General features: G+C 36.4%; 1 protein-coding gene across 3 annotated transcripts in view; it reads right to left on the reverse strand.

Moving 5' to 3' along the window:
- Positions 1–18,963, reverse strand: part of LOC115624575 (cyclic AMP response element-binding protein A) — a 63,179-nt gene extending 44,216 nt beyond the window's left edge. For 2 of the 3 annotated variants that reach the window (XM_030519309.1, XM_030519306.1), the window contains exons 1-2: positions 18,195–18,962; positions 2,990–3,203 (exon numbers count right to left, since the gene is read on the reverse strand). In XM_030519309.1, the coding sequence (XP_030375169.1) occupies positions 2,990–3,203; positions 18,195–18,251 (271 nt within the window). In that variant the 5' untranslated portion in view covers positions 18,252–18,962. Of the gene's footprint in view, positions 1–2,989; positions 3,204–18,194 lie in introns of all 3 variants that reach the window. The other variant, XM_030519307.1, reaches the window with a different exon arrangement.
- Between the last annotated feature and the right edge of the window lie 5,876 nt (positions 18,964–24,839).

Below are 24,839 nucleotides of genomic sequence, written 5' to 3' on the forward strand. Positions count from 1 at the left end.
ATCTTGGAGTCTGTCCAGCTGATCCTCGATCAACGGCAAAGGGAAATGATCTCGAACTATAGCTTTATTTATACGCCTGAAGTCAATGCATAATCTCGGGGAACCATCGCGCTTTTTTACCAAAGCAACGGGACTACTGAATTCGGAATCGGAATGCTCTATTATATTATCTTTTAGCCATTGCTCGACTTGCTCGTCAATGATGCAACGCTCAGAATAGGCACACCTACGTGGCCGCGAATAAATTGGAGTGTCATCTTTCAAAACAATTCGCATTTCTACGTTTGTGGTTTTCATGCTTGTTGGACTGTTGTTTTGTACCAATTCTTGTACCTTCTTTCTGGCGCTTCCACTTGCATTAAAATCAATGTCGACATCTGTTGGATTGTAATCAGCATCTATTTTCATAACACAGCTTACTTCATCGTCCTCTGTATTCGTTGCAGCCTTTCGGATGGTTACACCGTGCCGATTAATTTTTATTTCCGCATCTTTGCAAAATTCTTCGCCCAAAACAATGTCAACATATAAAATTTTTGATGATACCACAAGAAACATTGTTTTAAACTGGTGTCCATCAATATTGTTACAAAACGAGCCGTATGGCTTAACTCTGTTCTCATTTCCAAACCCGACCAGATACATATTCATATTTACATAAATTTGGTTTATTTAGACTTTCATACGTGGCTTCATTTACAATGTTATATTTACTGCCGGTATCTATAAGTGCTTCAAATTTTTTACCGTTCATGTCCACTGATTAACACATTAGCGTATGCTGTGTTGACACCTTGTGCACTAAACTCACATTCTTGGCAGTATCGTCGTTCGCGGGACATTCTTTTGCAATATGCCCGAAATTGTTACATTTAAAACATTTCTTTCCTTTGATTTAGTTTCCACAATTTACCGACGTATTTCACATTTTTCACCTCGTTATTTGTCGAATTTCCTTTTCTGCTTGTAATTCCCTTATAGTTTTCATTATTTTTGGTACTCTCATTTTTTCCGCGTATCTTCTCGTAACATTTTAGCTTGTCTTTAAACTCCTTAAGATCTTTTGCATTATATAAAATAGATTTATTCACGTTTAAATCGTTTATTCCGTCTATTACATACTGCATAAGCGCGTTGTTCTCGATATTACCGCGCGATGCAAGTTCCTTCATAGTAAGTAAATATTCCTGCAAACTCTCACTCTTTTTTATTTTCCTCTCTGACATTAATTTATGTAGTTGCGCACTATTTACTTGAGTTTGAAACTCACTCAAAAGTGACTCTTTAAGCATATGCCAGTTCTTAATACCGCGCTCACTCATAACATATGTTTTAGCTAGTCCCTTTAGCGACCTTTTGGCAAAAATAAATTTTTGAAGTTCATCCCAATACACCATAATAGCCATTTCTTCAAAATCATTAAGCCAAACCTCAACTGGTAATGAGTCATCACCACTAAATGAACGTATCGAGTCTTGTATATCGTTAAAACTTAACCCGAATCTCGGCGGTTGCATACTTTGCGTAGGCACTGTAACGCAATTCTGTTTTACGTTTACATTAGTATGTTGTTGTTGTACGTTGACTGTACTACAATGTGGCGTGTTACTGTTTTGTCTTTCGTTATTCACACTACTCGCGCGTCGTTCGTTTTCCCTATTCTCTTCCCTGTTCTCAATGCTCATACTTATGTAATTATCATCTTCGTCTTCACTTTCAGCATTATCGCTGTCCTCTTCGCTAAAATCTGCGTCTACCAACAAGTTACAGTCTAGTCAAGGTTACAAAATATGTGTTTAGCCAATCCTCTTTATCATGCTGCAAACATAACACATTGCAAATCACTGCCAAATCGTAATTCGTTAAATTTTCAGCTATGTATGTGACTTTCCGATCATACTGTTCATTTTCGATGCCATAATTGAAACCCTCAAATGCACGTAAGCGTTTGCGGTTGTCTCGATCGCCGTTGCGTTCAAACACGAATTTGTGCAATAATTCAATTATTTGTTTCTTTTCGTTTTTTAACGCGTCCTTAATTTTGTCAAATTCCACTAGACGCGTCATATTGTTGCCGTTAGTATTTCTTAACTTCTTAGAATTGTTACTCTGCGTCGTTTTGCACACTTTATACACACATATACATAAGTATTATGCACAAGCAGCACCGTCGTTTGTATGCTTGTGTACTAACTTTATTTATGTATCACGTCGTCGTTTTATGTATGTATGTACGCACTTAGAAACGTCTTTTCTAACGCACTACAATTATTTATACATGCACATCAGTATGTATAGCAATTTTCAAAACGCACTTGTCACTCGTTGACCTTCGACACTTTTCTGTTCTGCTTTACTCATAAAACCTCTGCTCATAACTGTTCTTTTGTATGTTGAGCCCCCAAATATGTGGGATTGGGTCTATTTAACTTGTTGAAAGAAAAAGACTTGTAGTTTTTGTTTATAATGTTTAATATAAAGGTATTTCATAAAGTGTTAAGTATTGAATTTAAATGAAACTTTGAAATGAGTCGTCGTCTTAAAACCGTCTTGAAATCGTCTTGATCCGCTTCATCATGTCTTTTCGTCTTTAGCTCTTCTTTTCGACTCCTCTCGTCAGCTCACTTCGCTTCTAACTTCCATTGTATCGATAATTAATCGTCTTTTCAGGGATGTGGTGGACTGGCTGTGCATAGTTGCCAGACCAATCCCACATATGTATACTCGTCCAGGCGAGTCAGTATAGCCATATTCGTCTATTCGTCTGTATGAGTGCAAGAATGTCATCCCCTACCCCGCCGCTATTAGTGAATTTCCAAACCTCCCAAAATTCTTAAAATTATTAACTCAAATTTTATAATTACATCTTATGTTATTGTAATTTATTGCATAAATGTAATAATAGATGTTGGGCTTAATACGCATATTTTTGGTAGTTACAGCAACAGAGTATAATAAAAATATTACCAAGAAAACTCAAACCACTTACCATCAATTTTGGCTTGCAGGCTTTTTTGTGGTTCTGCTAGAGAGTCTCCATCGCTATTAAGGCTGTAAGAATGCTCTGCCTTAATAGGTAGAGTACCATTTAGTAGAGCATCGGATATAAGTCTGTCGTTAAGAATAACGGTGGGATCTTTAACATCGCGAACCATAAACCAATCTGGCAGATCATGTTCGCAGTTTATTTTTAAGGATTCAGTCTGTAAGTGAAATATATAACCAAATTGTTAGATACGAAAGCGAATAAAGTGTTTTCATCAGCGCCGCAGCTATATTTCCTTTAAAAAAGCTTCACCAGATGACTCCGGACTCTAATTTTTCATAGAAATTAATTTAATATGTTACAGATGGTCATCAATCGCGAAGTGGAAAATAAAAAAAGTACTTACAAAAATTACTGGTATGAAAAAAAAAAAAACACGAATTGCCGTGAAATGGGGGGGGGGGGGGGGTATCAGAATAAATAAATCAAGTAGAGAAGCTAAAGTCGGGTGTCCCCACATTGAAATACTTTGTACACATGTGTAGAATAATTATGTATGTGTGTATTTGTGTGTATGTCTCGTGTGCCTGTGCAAAGCAGTAACAACAACAACAGCTGCGGGCACTGCTTGTTCATATATACACATATGACTATAACTTTCTGTTAAATCTGCCTATCATTATGAAACTTGGCATACAGACGCATCACTAACTGGAGGTATTTGCCAAGTTTGAATTTGAAATTGTGTGAAATATGTGAAATTTAAAATACACTCACACGGAAAACCCCCATTATAGTCTCTGAGATCCAGGTGTTCATACGAACGGACAGACAGACATGGCTAGATCGACTCCTCTCGTCATGCTGATCAAGAATATATATACTTTATGCTTTATATATATATACTATATGAGTGTATGCATGTCTATGTATGTCTATTCGTGTCTGTGTTAACATGTAAGCTGCAACAGCGACAGCTGCGGGGTATACCTTCCTTTAAAATCCTATCATGATAAAACTTGGCAAACAGACACATAATGACTAACTGAAGTATTTGCCAATTTTGAGACCGACATTCTTAGAAATACGGGAGCTATGGAAAATCACTAATAACGGTGGAAATTTTTAAACATTTTCTGCGTATTAACACAAGGCATCTGGGACTAAAATTTGGTATCCCAGGTCTTATAGGCTCCGAGATACAGGTAATTATACAAATGGAAAATCGGGAAAACCCCCATACTGGGATGTGGGGGGAAAATCAAAAAAATAAAAAAAACTTGTATAGCTTACACACATAAGGCATCTTTGTGAAAAATTTGGCGTCTCTATCTTTTATAGTCTATGAGATCCAGATGTTCATAAGGACGGATAGACAAACATATATCGACTTGTCTTGTCATTCTGATCAAGAATATACTTGTATATATGTACTTTGTGGGGTCTTACACGCCTCCTTCTGCCTGTTACATTTTTCAGCTCACGCAAACCTAATATACTATAACAAGAAAGGAATGCTAAAGTCGAGCAGGCTCAACTCTTAAATACCACCCCACAAAAAAGTAATTAAATTAATTTAATTAAATTAATTAATTAATTTAATTTATCGACTTGTCTTGTCATTCTGATCAAGAATATACTTGTATATATGTACTTTGTGGGGTCTTACACGCCTCCTTCTGCCTGTTACATTTTTCAGCTCACGCAAACCTAATATACTATAACAAGAAAGGAATGCTAAAGTCGAGCAGGCTCAACTCTTAAATACCCTGTACCACCCCACAAAAAAGTAATTAAATTAATTTAATTAATTTAATTAATTAATTTAATTTAATTAATTAACTAAATTAATTTAATTAATTAACTAAATTAATTTAATTAATTAACTAAATTAAATATAAAATATTCCATGCATGCATAGATACATTTACATCAGAATCGTGCCTTATGCGTGTTTGTGTACTTGTAGATATGTATGTATGTGTGCATTGGGCCTGGTTATATGGCTATAACTTTCTTTCCGATCATTCTATCATAATGGTATACGGATATAAAATTACTAACCTAATGTGACTACCAAATTTTAGTTCAAAATTCCAAGAATTACGGGAGTTATAGAAAATCGTTAATAGGGGGGGAGTGGGGGGGTGGATCAGAAAAAATGAACAAACTCGTCCTTTCTCGGTCTCAGGAGAATCTGTATACCAAGTTTGGTTATTCTAGCTCTTATACTTTCGGAGATCCTTGCGTTCATACAGACAGACAGACGGACATGGCTATATCGACTCGGCTTGTCATGCTGATCAAGAATATATATACTTTGTGGGGTCTACCAAGCCTCCTTATGTGTGTTCCATGTGCACTCGCACAAAACTAATATACCCTTGTACCCTTTGGGTACAGGGTATAATAAAGCATTTTCGAATTACGCGCCATACGCTCTTACTTAACGTATGAGGTATGCATATTTAAGAATTGCGAATTCTTATACATTTCCAAAGTTCGTTGAACCCGTTAACAATATTATAACAACAACTCGTGACAAATACATTCATATCCATTCTTATGTACATAAATGTACACTTCTCTGCTGCGGTTGCCGTGTGTATCACCTAGTGAAATGCGGAGAAAGCGGTTTTACGTACATTACCTACGTACATATATACTTACAACATATACATATGTATGTATGTAGATACATGAAAATGTAAGCATGTATAAATGTTTGAATGTGTAAATACGTGGAGGTCTTTATCCACGTCGACACAGCTGCGCACCAAAGGCTCGCTATTCTCTTTGCAAAAATTGTAACTTTTTAACTTTTAAGATGATAATCAATATATTGAAAAAACGTACTATAACGAAAGCGGCTTCTGGAATTGAAATAATAAATGCCAAAAAATTACAATTTTGATTAAATAATGCACGATGCATTTAAAAAATAATTTATGCATATGATCAATGAAAAAACTTTAACAAATCCAACGCAGATCCATTTTAAGGCGAAATAGTGCGTCATAATAATGAACGTGTGGTCGACTTTATATTTTTCTGCCCCACCCTGCCTATTCCCTTGTCCAGGTAAACTTCCGTCACTGAGTTACATATATGCGCCCAAAACAGCAGCAAAAAGAGGAAGAAGAAGAGCGAACTTGTTGCTGCAGTTTAGGGGGTTGTACTGGCGACAATTTGTTTTGCTAATAACTTTTATTAGAATTAACCGAATTGAATAAAATTTTTAACAACAGTAGACAATTATATATAAATTATGTGTGCAAAGTTTGGTTAGGTAGCATTTGAAATGTGGACGCTATTGACGAAATTCTGTAGCGGGAGAAAGGGAAAATTAAAAAAAATAAAATATACTCGTCCTTTCTCGGACCTAGGAGAATCTGGATGCCAGTTTGGTTATTCTAGCTTTTATAGTTTCTGAGATCCTTGCTTTCATACAGACGGACAGACGGACGAGCGGACAGACGGACGGACATGTCTAGATCGATTTCTCTCGTCATGCTGATTCAGAATATATATACTTTGTGGGGTCGGAGATGCTTCTTCCTGCATGTTACATACTTTGCACAAACGTAATATACCCTTTTTACCCTACGGGTACAGGGTATAAAAAAAAACAAACTTGACCTGCCTAGGGCTCAGTGGAACCTGGATACCAAGTTTGGTCATTCTAGCTCTTGCACCTTCTGAGATCCTTGCGCTCATACAGACGGACATGGCTATATCGACTCGGCTTGTCATCCTGATCAAGAATATATATACTGGTGGGTTAGAATCTGCTTTCTTTATCGATTGTACTGTGAGAATTTCATGACATGTCATCGTTTGGAAGTGAAGTTATTGCGTTTTAAGTGGCAGTATGTTTGTGTTATCGGTGCGAAAATGAGCTTCGAACAAAGAGCCAACATTAAATTTTGTTTTAAAATTGGTAAAACTTTTACCGAAACGTTTCAATTGATAGAACAAGTTTATGGCGATGATTGCTTATCCCGTAGCAGAGTGCACGAGTGGTTTCAACGTTTTCAAAGTGGTCGTGAGGACATAAATGACGATCAAATGTGGGCCAATCAGAATTCGTGATCACCGAAAATTCCATCAAAACTGTGCGTGAATTCATCAAAAATCAGACGAAATCATCATTGAAATTAATGGAAATGGAATTGAACATCTCCAAAACATTGATTTATCGCATTTTGACCGAACATTTGGGCTTACGAAAGGTGTGTGCACGGTTTGTTCCGCACAAATTGACTAACGACCAATAATTGCTCTCATCGAAAGGAAAGCGTTATGCAGACGTAGAGACCATTCAAAAGGCTTGCACCGGCATACTGGCGGCCATACCGGCCAACGTGCTAAAACACTCGTTTGACATGCTTTTAGATCGTGCAAAAAGCTGTATTAAAGCAGAAGGAGACTATTTTGAATAAAATAAATTTATTTTGCCGAAAAAACTATTTGTTCTGTTATTAAAAAGTCCAACTCCAGTTGATGATTATAAGTCCGTATGCTAAGTTTCGTAGTAATAGGCCGACTTAACAGGAAGTTATAGCCATATATGTATATATGACCAAGCAGTGCCCGCAGCTGTTGTTGTTGTTACTGCTTTGCACAGGCACACAAGACATACACACAAATACACACATACATAATTATTCTACACACTTGTGCAGAGTATTTCAAAGTCGGGACACCCGACTTTTGCTTTTCTACTTGTTTTAAATAGTTTTTTTTTTAAATTTTCTTTTTTTGTGGAAAGTACAGGCTATTTTACTGTCGGGCTTGATCGACTGTAGCGTTCTCTCTTGTTTTCTTTTTGAGCCAAGGTGGCATCTCCATTGCTTGGTTGTTTTGGATGCTATGTGTGAATGCTGGTGTGTTAAGTATACATTTAGTAATTTGCTAATTTAATATTATTTACATAGGATATGCAAAATACTTTTGATGCAGATTGTTCAGAAAAACCAAAAGGTTTATGATTATTATACTCTGTACGTAAAATGTACAAGAGTATGTATATTAGGTTTGCGGGAGCTGAAAATGTAACAGGCAGAAGAAGGCGTGGCGGACCCCACAAAGTATATATATTCTTGATCAGCATGACGAGACGAGTCGATCTAGCCCTGCCTGTCTGTCCTTTTTATTTTCACACTGACAGCTCCTTCCCGCTGGTAACAATTGTTAGAAATTTGAGCTGTTGAAATCTAATAGCTATGCATAGCTATAGGTTCAAAAATTACAAGAATAAAAGAAACCATAAAAAATGGCTATATCGACTCGGCTGGTCATCCTGATCAAGAATATATACACTTTGTGGGGTCTGCCATGCCTCCTTCTGCGTGTTACATACATTCGCACAAAACTAATATAGTATTTTACGCTTTGAAACATTTTATGACGATGGGGGGAATGTTAAATGCATTAACACGTCAACTGCTGATGCTTCGATTTTATAAATTGTCATATGTAGCACTCGAAGCAAAAAAAACTTGTTACCGCTTTTAAATGCCGAAATGCTTCTTATATTTTACTGTTCATCTTCTGCTTCGACTGCTACTTTTGAATTCTCACAACCAGAATTTTAAGCAAAAGCAGAACTTGCGAAGAAATTAAAATATTTTTGCTCTTTGTGTAGACAAACCTCGAATCAACACACATACTCATACACGAATGCTGGTTTATATATACATACAAACACATACTACATATATGCATGAGTCAAGTTTTGTTTCAATAGCAAAATGCTTAAGACATTTATAGCCGAAAATGTATTTCAATTTAATTTCTGTCCATGCTCTGCCAGCAAACGGTATATAACCACATGTATGTACATATATATTATTATATTATCCTGTACTTAAAACACAGAACCCACAAAGTATGTACGTGTACATATATTTATACCTTGTACCTGTAGGGTAAAAAGGGTATATTATGTTTGTGCAGAGTATGTACCATGCAGAAGAAAGCATCTCCGACCCCATAAAGTATATATATTCTGAATCAGCATGACTAGAAAAATCGATCTAGACATGTCCGTCCGTCTGTCCGCCTGTTTGAATTTCGTAAATACCGTCCACATGTCAAAAGCTACTTTAACCAAACTTTGCACATATAATTTATATATAATAATCTTTTGTTTTAAATTTCATCTAAATCGGTTATCTCTAAGAAAAGTTATTAGCGAAACAAGTTCTCTACAGTATAACCCCCTCAAACTGCAGCAATAAGTTCGCTCTTTTTTCCTCTTTTTGCTTCTGCTATGGGCGCATATAACTCAGTGTCTGGGTACAGGGTATTTCACTGTCGGGCTTGCTCGACTGCACGATACAGTTTCTCTTGTTTTTATTAATACGACAAAATGTCGTCCGTCCATCTGTTTGTAATTTACCTGCTGTTGTTGCTGCCTTGGATAAACTGCTCCCGATGTGAATGTATGCTATTAAACCTGAACATACATGTGTACATGTGTTAAATATTTCCCTTTTTGTTATATCATTAAATGTATTTAATTGAAAAAAATTCTTTTATATTACATTAAATTATTGCCTAATTTATGTTGGAAAACAATGTAGATAAAAATTGTAAAACAAAATTTGTAATATTTAATTCAATCAAATACCGACCCGAATATAGAGTATATAAGAGTCGGGCCCGCACGGCTTTACCATTCGACACGTTTTTAACTTGTTTTTTCACATTGTTTGTTTCGTGCGCAGACTTAAGGGCATTTCTGTAATGCATACATACCAAAATATGTTAAAATGTTCTTTTCTGCTGAGCTAGGTTTTTAAATATGCTGGGAGTACACATTTATTTTTTAGTACTTAGCTTAGCGTTTTTATTTGTTACTCTCGTATTTTAAACAGTAGCGACCTGTACTATTATCAATCATTCTCTACAATTTCACTCTTTCCTTAGGTAATAGGTCATGGCACGTTACAGTTAACTACAGTTAACTTACTACAGAAGCTTTTAGCTCTTACTTATAATTATGTAAATATGCCAACAAAAGTTGGGAATAAATACGTTAAAAGCAAATGATATTCTACAAATTCTTCATAATTCGGGAAGATTAAATAATATGTTACTAATATTTATTATTTAGTACCCATCGAGAATTCCACGCAACAAGACTTAGATTGAATCAACCAATTTGCGGGCAGATTGACTAGTCAATTTCTTATTTCAATTATGGTATCGATTCTTTACAATAGTCCCCAAAAATTGTTTAATAATACATATCAACATCGGATATCTAAGGAGGCCAAGGAAGAACAGCATGATTTAAATCTCTTACATATCTTTAAGACATGGAGCATTATTATGTTGCGGAATCTGATCAGAAAAAGTTGTGACGGAAAGGCACGGTACCTTAAAATTCCAATATAGCCGGATTGCGTTAAAGTGCCCTCTAACCAAATTCCCCATTTCCTTCTATTTGAATAGTTATCTTTTTCAAAATCTTTAATTTAAAGCAACTGTTTTGCAGCTAAATTCCAATAACCTCAAGAATAACTAGTGGAAAAGCTAACGTCGCGATTTTGATAACGGCAGAGTGTAGAGATGCATCAGAAACTTTTTCTTTCTTAGGCTAAAAAGAGTCTAGATATAATTTTGGTCATTCTAGCACTAATATTTTCCGAGACCCTTGCGTTCGTACAGACAGGCGGACATGGCTATATGTCTAAGATGCCTTATGTGAATACGCAGAAAATGTGTATTTTGGAATTTCCCTCCATCCCCCCTCACCAACGCAAATCGTAGGTCCCGTAATTCTTGGAATTTCGAACTCAAATACCACCAGTTAGTTATTATGTGTCCGTATGCCAAGTTTCACTATGATAGACCGATTCAACAAGAAGTTATAGCCATAAATATATTAGCTGCCCACGCGCTGCCCGCAGCTGTTGTTGATGCTGGTGCTTTGGTTGATGCAAGCATATTTACACAGACACGAATATATAGATACACTCAAATACACGCAATTGCTTTGTGTATGTGCAATTATACATCCTTTACGTGAGTTCGAATACCGAGAAAGTTAAAATCGATCCAATTTTTTTTTTTTAATTTTCTTAATTTTTTTATTTTCTATAATTATTGTAACATATGTACAGAGTATTTCAAAGTCGGGACACCCGACTTTAGCTTTTTATACCCTGTACCCAAAGGTTAAAAGGGTATAGGAGGAGGCGTGACAGACCCCACAAAGTATATATATTCTTGATCAGGATAACAAGCCGAGTCGATATAGCCATGTCCGTCTGTCCGTCTGTCTGTATAAACGCAAGGATCTCAGAAAGTATAAAAGCAAGAATAACCAAACATGGAATCCAGATTCTCCTAAGTCCGAGAAAGGACGAGTTTGTGTTTTTTTCTGATGCACCCCCCCACTCCCCCGCAATTCGTGTTTTTCCTATAATTCCCGTAACTCCCTATTTCTTGGAATTTTGTACTCAAATACATCCGTATAGTGATTATGTGTCTGTGTGCCAAGTTTCATCATGATAAGTTAATTATGAAGAAAATTATAGCCATAAACATAATCTCTGCCCAAGCTCTGCCGGCAGCGGCTGCTGCTTTGACTTATTTTTTTACTGCATACAAGCACGCATAGACACGATTCTGATGTAAATCTATGCTGTTGAAATTGTACATACTTGTAAACACTTATGTCTGTATGCATGTGTTAAATATTTTATATTTAATTGAATTAATTAATTACAGTTTTAAGTTTTAGTTTTAATTTTTTTTAGGGGTGGTACAGGGTATTTAAGAGTTAAGCCCGCTCGACTTTAGCATTCCTTTCTTGTTTTTGTTTAATGTTATTAATTAATTTAATTTTTTTTAAATTTTCCTTTTTTGTAGATAGTACAGGGTATTTTACTGTCGGCCTTGCCCGACCGTAGCGTTCTCTCTTGTTGAATATTCTTATCTGCAACTACAACTTTTGTTTCTGAGCTTCAAGTTTTCCTTGATAAGATTTCTGATACGACTGACATAAAAATGACTTTATTTTTAAAATAACTTCTAGTATAGTGTCCTGTCAGTGAAGTACCTTGGGTATTATCTTATGTACTTATGTACATAATTACGTAAATATTCATAATAACAGGAGAGTACGGTACAGTCGAGCAAGCCGGACAGGAAAATACCCTGTACCCAGTCAAAATTCCGGAACTGTTTTATACATATGTATGTATACGCCCATAGCAGAAGCTAAAACAAGTAAAAAAGCTAAAGTCGGGTGTCCCGACTTTGAAATACTCTGACATATGTTAACAATAATTATAGAAATTAAAAAAATTACGAAAAGTAAAAAACAAAAATTTGGATCGATTTTACCTCTCTCGGTATTCGAACTCACGTAAAGGGTGTATAATTGCACATTTACAAAGCAATTACGTCTATGTGAGTGTATGAATGCCTATGCGCCTCTATTCGTGTGTGTGAGCATGTTTGCAGTTAACCAAAGCACCAGCATCAACAACAGCTGCGGGCAGCGCTTGGGCAGCAAATATATTTATGGTTATATTTATGGCTTCTTGTTAAATCGGTATATCATAATGAAACTTGGCATATGGATACATAATGACTAACTGGGGGTATTTGCAAAATTAGAGTTCGAAATTTCAAGAATTATGTGAGATCATTAATTGCGGAAGAGATGGGGGAGGGAGGGAATTTTCAAAATACACATTTTCTGCGTATTAATTTAAGGCATCTTGGACTAAAATTTGGTCTAGATCTTATAGTGTCCGAGATATAGGCGATTATACGAATGAAAAATCGTGAAAACCGGTATAGGGGTGAAGTTGCGGGGCCCCCCCAAAAAATCACAATCCAAAAAATAGAATAAACTTAACACTGCGTACTATCTATCTCTTATAGTCTCTGAGATCCAGGTGTTCATACGGACGGACGGACAGACAAGATCAAGAATATATATACTTTGTGGGGTCTGCCACGCCTCCTTCTGCCTGTTACATTTTTCCCCTCCCCCAAACGTAATATACTCTTGTACATTTCATGTATAGAGTTTAATGCCGATACCAAGTTTGGTTATTCTAGCTCTTATACAAGGTGCTTTCCAAAGTAAACAGGACTTTAAAAAAAACAAGATAGAACGCTACAGTCGAGCAAGCCCGACAGTAAAATAGCCTGTACTCTCCACAAAAAAAGAAAAATTAAAAAAAAAAAATTTAAAAAAAAAATTAAATTATTAAAAAAAATTAATGAATTAATTAATTAAATTAAATTAGAATATATGTTTATGTTTAGTTTTAACAGCATACATTTACATCACGTACCTATGCGTGTTTATATGCGTGTATGTATGCAGCACAAAGTTGAACCAAAGCAGCAACAACAACAACAGCTGCGGGCAGCGCTGCCGACAGAGGCAGCGCATGAGCAGCGATTTTACTTATGGCTATAACTTTCTTCAGAATTGACCTATCATGATGAAATTTGGCACACGGACACATTAGTACTAACTGGATGTACCTACCAAAATTGATTTCAAAATTCCGAGAATTACGGAAGTTATAAGAAAAAACACGAATTGCGGGGGAGTGGGGGGGTGCATCGAAAAAAAACTCAAACTCGTACTTTCTCGGTCTTAGGAGAATATGGAAACCAAGTTTGGTTATTCTAGCTCTTATACTTTCTGAGATCCTTGCGTTCATACGGACAGACGGACAGACGGACAGACAGACGGACAGACGGACGGACGGACGGACAAGGCTATATCGACTCGGCTTCTCATCCTGATCAAGAATATATATACTTTGTGGGGTCTGCCACGCCTCCTTCTGTGTGTTACATACATGCGCACAAAACTAGTATAGCCTTTCACCCTTTGGGTACAGGCTATAAAAACAGAACAAATGATTTTTTTCGGCAAAATAAATTTATTTTATTCAAAATAGTCACTTTCTGCTTCAATACAGCTTTTTGCACGATCCAAAAGCATGTCGAACAAATATTTTAGCTCCTTGGCCGGTATGGCCGCCAGTATGCCGGTGCAAGCCTTTTGAATGGCCTCTACGTCTGCATAACGTTTTTCTTTCAGAAGTAGAAGTCGCACGGTGCCATATACGGTTAATACGGCGAGTGGTTAATGGTTGATATGTGATTTTTGGTCAAATAAGCGGTCACAAGCGTCGATCGATGAGAACAATTATTGGTCGTCAGTCAATTTGAGCGGAACAAACCGTGCACACACCTTTCGTAAGCCCAAATGTTCGATCAAAATGCGATAAATCGATGTTTTGGAGATTGTCAATTCCATTTCCATTAATTTCAATGATGATTTCGTCTGATTTTTGATGAATTCACGCACAGTTTTGATGGAATTTTCGGTGATCACGAATTTTGATTGGCCCACATTTGATCGTCATTTATGTGCTCACGACCACTTTGAAAACGTTGAAACCACTCGTGCACTCTGCTACGGGATAGGCAATCATCGCCATAAACTTGTTCTATCAATTGAAACGTTTCAGTAAAAGTTTTACCAATTTTAAAACAAAATTTAATGTTGGCTCTTCGTTCGAAGCTCATTTTCGCACCGATAACACAAACATACTGCCACTTAAAACGCAATAACTTCACTTCCAATCAATGACATGTCATGAAATTCTCACTGGAGAATCGATAAAGATAGCAGATTCTAACGCACCAGTCGACATATAGATAGCGCCCCCAGGGGGCGCTATATTCAAAAAGTGCTGTTTACTTTGGAATGCACCTTGTATTCCTAGAGATATAGGTGACTATACGAATTACGGAAAATCTCCATGGGGAGGGGGGGGGGGGGGGGGGTGGGTAAATCAAAATAATAAAAACACATAAGGCACAGCGTACGCACATAAGGCGCCACCAAAAAATACGTCGGTGTCACTTCGAAAGATTTTATTTTTTCGAACTTCCTCTCCAAGCCAGATGTCAGCAACAGCAGCCCTATGTGAGTATACGTGAAAAGTGCGTTTAGGTAAGGTTTCTCCATGACTCCAAAAATTCTTGGAATTTTTCAATTAACTCAATCAATTGGCAAAAATCAGCAGTTTATCAAGATAAGTCAAAAGGAAGTTATAGCCATAAAACTAATCTCTGCCCACGCTCTGCCCGCAGCTCTTGTTGTTGCAACTTTGGATCAATTCTAAACTGCGCACATGTTCACACACAGACACGCATAGAATTATGTAGGTACAGAATATTTTAAAGTCGCCTCTTTAAGTTTTCCACTGGCTTTTTTAATTTCTTTAAAAGCCATTATCAAAAAGAAGTAGAGCAGAAAACATTTTGTTGGGAAACTTTAATAGGGCAAACAACTTTGGCTATGCTAGAAAATATTTTAAGTGCGAAATCTTATCTTACCGCATTTTCCGTACGAGCGCAATGTAAAAGATATTTTTAACACAAAAAATCACTAGAAATGTTCAAACAAGAAATGAAATACAAATTGTTCATTTTGTTGTTATTTAAAGACTGCAAGCAATCTACAATAATAGTTTGACTGATAACAGGTGGTTATCATATCTATAGAGAAAATTGTTCAGTTACTCTTAGAACGCCAAAATCAATATAAATACATACAAATATATATTAAGGATCGGGTAGCTGCCCCCACCCATTAGAATATGAACGGAACAAAAATTTTTTAGATAAATTTGAATTTTACCGCATTGTATAAAAATCACTACAAAACAGACATTAATTTCATGGCAACGTATTATTGGTCAGCTGAGGTGCTGTGAAGATATAAAGTTGACAAATTGCAAGTCATGGACATCATTAGATATATTACGAAATTGTTGAGTGCCTTCCCACACCAATGATTTTGAAGCAGAAGCAGTATCTCAACAAAGCAAATTGTAGACACGTTGCAACGCGTTGTCTTAAAATTTATACTGTGGTTGGCATATTCTAAAAAAGTTTAAGGTGCTTCATGTTTGTTCTGCGTACTATTTCTCCTAAAAAACAATAAAGGGGTTCTGGAATCATTCATGAAAATGGAAAAAAAATTCAAAAAATGATTACAAAATAATTGGACAAAATGTAAACAAATTGTCTTTAAAATGTTCAATCTTCCTAATGGCAACACGGTTTTTCCGTAAATCTAACGGGACTTTCTAAAAATAGCATTAAAAGCATGAACACGTTAATTTTTGCAACATTGCTGTGCTTAGTATCCTTTTTGTGAAAACAAGAGCGCATTTCAAAATGGACAAACTTTTGGCAGACTGTTCTAAAATTAATAACTTAAAATGCATTTTGAAGTGAAGGTATTTACTTTAATACATTCTTATTGAACAATTAATTTTATCAATTAAATCTTTTTTGCGTATTTTTGATCGATTCAACATTTTTTGTGTATTTTGTGAACGTCAAAGTTTTAGTTGTATTACCCCCTGATGCCCCCATTGTATTTTTGTGGAGAGTACAGGGTGTTTTACTGTCGGACTTGCTCGACTGTACCTTGTTTTCATTTCTATAATTATTCTACACGTATGTACAGAGTATTTTAAGCACCCGACACCCGACTTTAACTTCTCTACTTGTTTTCATTGGTGCTTTAATTTGTTGTCATTGGGGGATGAATTGTTGTTGAAATTTGGAACACGAATGTATGTATGTAAGCAAAGGCGAACGCAGCTTTTACCAAAGACGGGGGCCAAAAATGTTAAATTTTGATTAAGTATAACACGATGCATTTAAATAATAATTTATGCATATGATCAATGAAAAAACTTCAACAAATCCAACTCAGTTCCAACGTGTGGTCGACTTTATATGGCATTATTTTTTGTAGAGGGCAACGGCCCCCCGTGCCTCCCTTCGTACACCCGTGTATGTATGTATATACATGTATGTATACGGTAAGCGTTAAGACGCTGAAATTTGGACACAAGTTTCCTGTTATAGTGTAGATGACTTTAACTTTAAACTTGGGTTATTTACTCTGACAAAGAAAAAGAAAATAGCTGGGTAAAATGTTTTTTATACCCTGTACTAGTTTTGTGTGAATGCATGTAACACACAGAAAGGGGCGTGGCAGACCCCCAAACGTATATATATTATTGACCAGGATGACAAGCCGAGTCGATATAGCCATGTCCGTCTGTCTGTATAAACGCAAGGATCTCAGAAAGTACAAGAGCTCGAATAACCAAATTTGGTATCCAGATTCTCCTAAGCCCGAGGAAGGACGAGTTTGTTAATTTTTTCTGATGCACCCCCCATCTCCCCCCTATTCACGATTTTTTATTACTCCCGTAATTCTTGGAATTTTGAACTAAAATTTGGTAGTCATACCCATTATTATATATCCGTACACAACGTTTCATCATGATAGGTCAATTATGAAGAAAGTTATAGCCATAAATAAAATCGCATGCTCTGCCTGCAGCTCTGTCCGTAAGTGTTGTTGCTGCTTTGGTTCAACTTTGTGCTGCATACACACACGCATATAAACACGCAGAGACACGATTCTGATGTAAATTCATTATATGCATATGTTGAATATTTTATATTTAATTTAATTATTTAATTAAATTAATTCATTTTTTTTAAAATAATTTTTTTTACAGGGTATTTTACTGTCGAGCTTTCTGGACTGTAGAGTTCTATCTTGTTAGAAGTATTTAGTTTTTAAAATGTATACACATATACAAGAATGTATATAAGGATAAGCTAGAGCTAGCAAGATATTTGAAACAAGCTGTACATTTTTTGAAATTCAAACGAAAAACAAATTTTCATGTAAAACAAGAAAGGAATGCTAAAGTCGAGCAGGCTCAACTCTTTGTGTACTTGTACATATGTATGTATGTATGTGTTCATTGAGCCTGGTTATATGGCTATAACTTTCTTTCTGATCAACCTACCATAATGAAACTTAGTATACGAGTATAATCACTATCTGGATGTGTCTACCAAATTTAAATTCAAAATTCCAAGAAATACGGGAGTTATAGAAAATCTTCAATAGGGGGGGAGTGGGGGGGTGCATCGGGAAAAATGAACAAACTCGAAACTTGCTCGACTTTAGCATTCTTTTCTTGTTATTTATTGAATCTTTAACAAAACCTGTAAAACATGTTTAATGTTCCGTTTGATTTAAAATTCAAAAATACTACAAGGAAGATCGAATTTTACAAATATGTAGAAATTATCCATATTTACTTACCGGGTCCAGCTCGGAGTCCCATATATCCTTAAGGTCGCCATCGTAAAATGATTCCATTTTGTAGTTTTGTGTTCTAGTTAGGAATTGTTTAATTGTCGCAGTTGATGCGAACTCTACGTAATTACTTATGTATGTATATATATCTGTGGCTGCTTTAATATTTTAGTTTATTTGGATGTACATACATAATTATTTATGTTCATTGTAATATCTTGTCAGTACTTATTATATTGAAAAACATTTCTTTCTTTCTATTAACTAACACTGGTAGCCTAATTAATATTTTATCGCGGTTATGAGCGGAAACCTGTTGCTTCTGTAGGAAGTTTTCACTTGAAACTGATACAATTTGTGTATGTATTTACGAACACTTGACTGAATTCTTTTGTGTGGGTCTCAGTTTCGTTGGTGTTATCACTTGTTGCACGAGTTTTGGACGTACTTTTGAAATTTAATTATATTTTTCTTTAATATTGTAAATAGATAGCACATTTCAAAAGTTCAGTTCTATAATTTATATTTAAAACAATTTGGCAAAATTCAAATGTATTCAACCATTACTTGCAATTACATTATCTATTATTTTTTTTCTACTTATTGCAAGCAATTATGTGTCTCATTGCTTTCATACATACTATATATGTACATACGCATGAATTTATAATTAGATTGATTATCCGTCACTAATATGTTCAGATTGATACCATATTTAATTATATGTATGACTGTAGCACAGTTAAAATATGTAAGTATGTGTATATCCGTAGCCCGACTGGTACCCAAAACGGCAAGCAACTAAATGTTGGTGAAATTCTTGTGAATGTGAACGAACGGGCGGAGCGAATGTACCAGCAGTCAGAGTCGCTCTAGCCATCAGAGTTCTGTTTGTGTGTGTTTGTTGAAGTAGCGCACACATTAATCAGCGCGTATACGAAGCGGGTGGAATTCTCTTACACACACAGGCATTTAGAGGTTTCAACTCAGACCAATCTACAAATATAAAAAAGTATGTATATATGTACATACATCAAGCATATACATAGTACACGTATGATTGCTTATCTTTCTCTTGTCTGCGCCGGTGCCCGTTGCGCTTTGCCGGCTTGTGCGCTCTTAAACAACTTTCACGCTCTTTGCTGTGTAAAGTGAATGTAAGCAACATAAGCCGGCCTCTGTGACGACTTTGGTAAGAAAAACAAGTTTCTATCGACGGTGCTGGCGCAACATTTTTTAACCTGTTTTTATAAAACATTTCAGCTGTGTTGAATGTGGCCCTCTATCCTCCTTCTTTTGTCGGGTTGCCCACGGCTTAGTAATACCATTTTGATCTTGTCAATATGACCAAGTTATTTGTGCATTGCACATGAAGACCCAACTGGCCCATGGATAGATTTGTCATTTGAAGGTTGTTTGTCGGACCCAACGAGACCATTGAAAAGCGACGTAAAAGTCGGGGTAACGACGTCAGCATAAAGTGAATGTACTTTCAAATCAAAGATCCGGTTTAAAAGCAGACAGAGATACAACGACGAAGTTTTCTAAAATGCTTTTGTAATAAGTAAATACATACAAATTTATATACAAGTATGTGACTATGTATGTATGTATGTACACAGATGGGTCAGAAACTTGTATGCTCACAAAAACTTATGTATGTAGCGTATCTGTACAGGTACACACAGTAATAATATACATATACATAAATATGTATATATACACGTATTTATTCAAATGTATTATTATGCATATATGTATATATTTATATATATGTATGTATCTGAAAGTAAAAAACACAACAACAAAAATGCACATGTAATATTCGTGTTGGTTGTGCCCACCGTTATGTACTTAACACTCTTACCTAACTCTCTTAATAACAACTCTCTGATGTTGATCGTTTCTGGACTCAGGTGTTTTTACAGTTACACAGTGGGCATTTGTATGTATGCAGGTGTATGAAAACACAGATATATTTGAATTTTATGAACTGGCACAAATTGATTTCGCCATCCATCCACGCGCAAACACATACATATTATTACTAATGTTCATACCCTACTCTAGTGTATAAAGTTTCTAAAAAATAACAAGTGGAGAAGCTAAAGTCGGGTGTCCAAAAAATAAAACAAGAAAGGAATGCTAAAGTCGAGCAGACTGAACTCTTAAACTCTTAAACCCTGTACCTCTCACCAAAAAGGAAAACAAGTAAGCTAAATTCGGGTGTCCCGACTTTGAAATACTTTGTACATATGTTTACAATAATTATAGAAAATAACAAGATAGAACGCTACAGTTGAGCAAGCCCGACAGTAAAATAGCCTGTACTCTCCACAAAAAGGAAAAATTAAAAAAAAAAAATTTAAAAAAAATTAAATTATTAAAAACAAGTAAAAAAGCTAAAGTCGGGTGTCCCGACTTTGAAATACTCTGTACATATGTTTACAATAATTATAGAAAATAAAAAAAAAAATAAATAAAAAAAAATTGGATCGATTTTACCTCTCTCGGTATTCGAACTCACGTAAAGGGTGTATAATTGCACATTTACATAGCAATTGCGTCTGTGTGAGTGTATGTATGCCTATGCGCATCTATTCGTGTCTGTGTAAGCATTTTCGCAGTCAACCAAACAGCAACATCAACAACAGCCGCGGGCAGCGCTTGAGCAGCGCTTGAGCAACGCTGCAGCAGCAAATATATTTATGGCTATAACTTCTTGGTAAATCGGTCTATCATAGTGAAACTTGGCATACGGACACATAATTACTAACTGGGGGTATTTGCAAAATTTTAGTTCGAAATTCCAAGAATTACGGGAGTTAGAGAAAATCGCATTTGCGGGGGAGAGGGGGAAGGGTGGGAAATTCCAAAATATACATTTTCTGCGTATTCACACAAGGCATCTTGGACTAAAATTTGGTGTGCCTAGGTCTTATAGTCTCCGAGATATAGGCGATTATACGAATGGAAAATCGGGAAAACCCCCATAGGGGGGAAGTGGGGGGAAAATCAAAAAAATAAAACAAACGTATAGAATACACACATAAGGCATCTTTGTGCAAAATTTGGTGTCTCTATCTCTTATAGTCTCTGAGATCCAGGTGTTCATACGGACGGACAGACGGACAGACAGACAGACAGGGCTAGATCGACTCGTCTCGTCACGCTGATCAACAATATATATACTTTGTGGGGTCTGCCACGCCTCCTTCTGCCTGTTACATTTTTCAGCTCCCGCAAACCTAATATACTTCTGTACATTTCATGTACAGAGTATAAAAATGAATGAATGAATTAATTAAAATAATTAATTAAATTAAATTAGAATACATGTTTATGTTCAGTTTAAACAGCATACATTTACATCACGTACCTATGCGTGTTTATATGCGTGTATGTATGCAGCACAAAGTTGAACCAAAGCAGCAACAACAACAACAGCTGCGGGCAGCGCTGCCGACAGAGCTGCAGGCAGCGCATGAGCAGCGATTTTACTTATGGCTATAACTTCCTTCAGAATTGACCTATCATGATGAAATTTGGCACACGGACACATTAGTACTAACTGGATGTACCTACCAAAATTGATTTTAAAATTCCGAGAATTACGGAAGTTATAAGAAAAAATACGAATTGCGGGGGAGTGGGGGGGTGTATCAGAAAAAATAAACAAACTCGTTCTGCCTAGGGCTTATAGGAACCTTGATACCAATTTTGGTTATCCTAGCTCTTGTACTTACTGAGATCCTTGCGCTCATACAGACAGACGGACAGACGGACATGGCTATATCGACTCGTCTTCTCATCCTGATCAAGAATATATATACTTTGTGGGGTCTGCCACGCCTCCTTCCGTGTGTTACATACATGCGCACAAAACTAGTATAGCCTTTCACCCTTTGGGTACAGGCTATAAAAATTTTATTCGATTTTACCTTTCTCGGTATTCGAACTCACGTAAATGGTGTATAATTGCACATTTACATAGCAATTGCGTCTGTGTGAGTGTATGTATGCCTATGCGCATATATTCGTGTCTGTGTAAACATGTTAGCATTCAACTAAACAGCAACATCAATAGCCGCGGGCAGCGCTGCAACAGCAAATATATTTATGGATATAACTTCTAGTTAAATCGGTCTATTATAGTGAAACTTGGCATACGGACACATAATAACTAATGGGTGGTATTTCCAAAATTTTAGTTCGAAATTCCAAGAATTACGGGAGTTAGAAAAAATCGCAATTTGCATTGGAGAGGGGGGCGGTAGGGAAATTCTAAAATATACATTTTCTGCGTATTCATACAAGGCATCTTGGACTAAAATTTTGTGTTCCTAGGTCTTATAGTCTCCGAGATATAGACGATTATACGAATGGAAAGGCGGGAAAACCCCCATAGGGGGGAAGTGGGGGGAAAGTGGAAAAAATATAACAAACTTGCACAGCGTACACAAATAAGGCATCTTTGTGCTAAATTTGGTGTCGCTAGCTCTTATAGTCTCTGAGATCCAGGTGTTCACACGGACGAACAGACTGATAGACGGACAGACAGGCAGACAGGGCTAGATCGACTCGTCTTGTCATGCTGATCAAGAATATATATACTTTGTGGGGTCTGCCACGCCTCCTTCTGCCTGTTACATTTTTCAACTCCCGCAAACCTAATATAATCCTGTACATTTCATGTACAGAGTATAATTAAATAAGTTAGCAGTCAACCAAAGCACCAGCATCAACAACAGCCTCGCGCAGCGCTTGAGCAGCGCTGCAGCAGCAAATATATTTATGGCTATAACTTCTTGTTAAATCGGTCTATCATAGTAAAACTTGGTACACGGACACATAATAACCAACTGGTATGGGTATTTCCAAAATTTTAGTTCGAAATTCCAAAAATTACGGGAGTTATGATTTGCGGGGGAGAGGGGGAGGGAGGGGATTTCCAAAATATACATTTTCTGCGTGTTCACATAAAGCATCTGGGACTAAAATTTGGTGTTCCTAGGTCTTATAGTCTCCGAGATATAGGCGATTATACGAATGGAAAATCGGGGAGTGGGGGGAAATTAAAAAAATAAATACGGACGGACAGACAGACAGACAGGGCTAGATCGACTCGTCATGCTGATCAAGAAAATATATACTTTGTGGGGTCTGCCACGCCTCCTTCTGTCTGTTACATTTTCAGCTTCCGCAAACCTAATATACTCTTGTACATTTTATGTACAGAGTATAAAAACACGACCAAAATACAAATACTCTAATATTTATTCCAGTTTTTTGCACAGTCTTTCTTAAAAAAGTAAAAATGCTAAAATCGTCCTGCTAAAATGTCCCGCAAACCTAATATACTCTTATATATTTCATATACAGAGTATAAAAAATGTGTTATGTACATATATGTATCTTATTGTTTAAAAAATAGCGAACGCCACAGTCGAGCAAGCCCGACAGTAAATTAGCCTGTACTCTCCACAAAAGAGGAAAATTTAAAAAAATTAAATTATTTAAAAACGAGATAGAACGCTGCAGTCGAGCAAGCCCTACAGTAAGATACCCTGTACTTAACACATGCATATAATAAATATACATCAGAACCGTGTCTCTGCATGTATATATGCAGCACAAAGTAGATACAAAGCAGCAACAACAACAGCTACAGGCAGAGCTGTAGACAGAGCATGAGCAGCGGTTTTATTTATGGCTACAACTTTCTTCATAATTGACCTATCATGAAACTTGGTATACGGATATATAATCACTAACCGGGTGACTACCAAATTATAAATTATAAATTTTCAAAATTTCAAGAAATACGGGAGTTATAGAAAATCGTGAATAGGAGGGAGTGGGGGGTGCAACAGAAAAAAAAACAAACTAGTCCTTTCTCGGGCTCAGGAGAATGTGGATACCAAGTTTGGTTATTCTAGCTCTTATACTTTCTGAGATCCTTGCGTTCATACAGACAGACAGACGGACATGGCTATATCGACTCGCGTTGCCATCCTGATCAAGAATATATATACTTTGTGGGGTCTGGCACGCCTCCTTCTCTGTGTTCCATGTACATTCGCACAAAACTAGTATATCCTTTTACCCTTTGGATACAGGTAAAACAAGTAAAAAAGCTAAAGTCGGTTGTCCCGGCTTTGAAATACTCTGTGCATATTTATAGAATAATTATAGAAATTAAAAAAAATATAAACAAAAATTTGATCGATTTTACCTCTCTCGGTATTCGTATGTATGTTTATGCGCGTTGATTCGTGTCTGTGTAAGCATGTGTGCAGTCAACCAAAGCACCAACATCAAAAGCGCATGGGCAGCAAATATATTTATGGCTATAACTTCTTGTTGAATCGGTCTATCATGGTAAAACTTGGCGTACTGACACATAATAACTAAGGTAACTAACTGAAGGTATTTGCCAAGTTTAAGTTCGAAATTCCAAGAATTACGGGAGTTAGAGAAAATCGCGATTTGCATGGGAGAGGGGGGAGGGAGGGAAATATACATTTTCTGCGTATTCACACAAGGCATCTTGGTGTTCCTAGGTCTTATAGTCTCCGAGATATAGGCGATTATACGAATGGAAAATCGGGAAAACCCCCATAGGGTCCCCCCTAGTGGGGGGGGAAATCA

This window comes from Scaptodrosophila lebanonensis, unplaced genomic scaffold (genome assembly GCF_003285725.1).
Source record: "Scaptodrosophila lebanonensis strain 11010-0011.00,11010-0021.00 unplaced genomic scaffold, SlebRS2 tig00000061-arrow-pilon, whole genome shotgun sequence".
Lineage (NCBI taxonomy): Eukaryota > Metazoa > Arthropoda > Insecta > Diptera > Drosophilidae > Scaptodrosophila > Scaptodrosophila lebanonensis.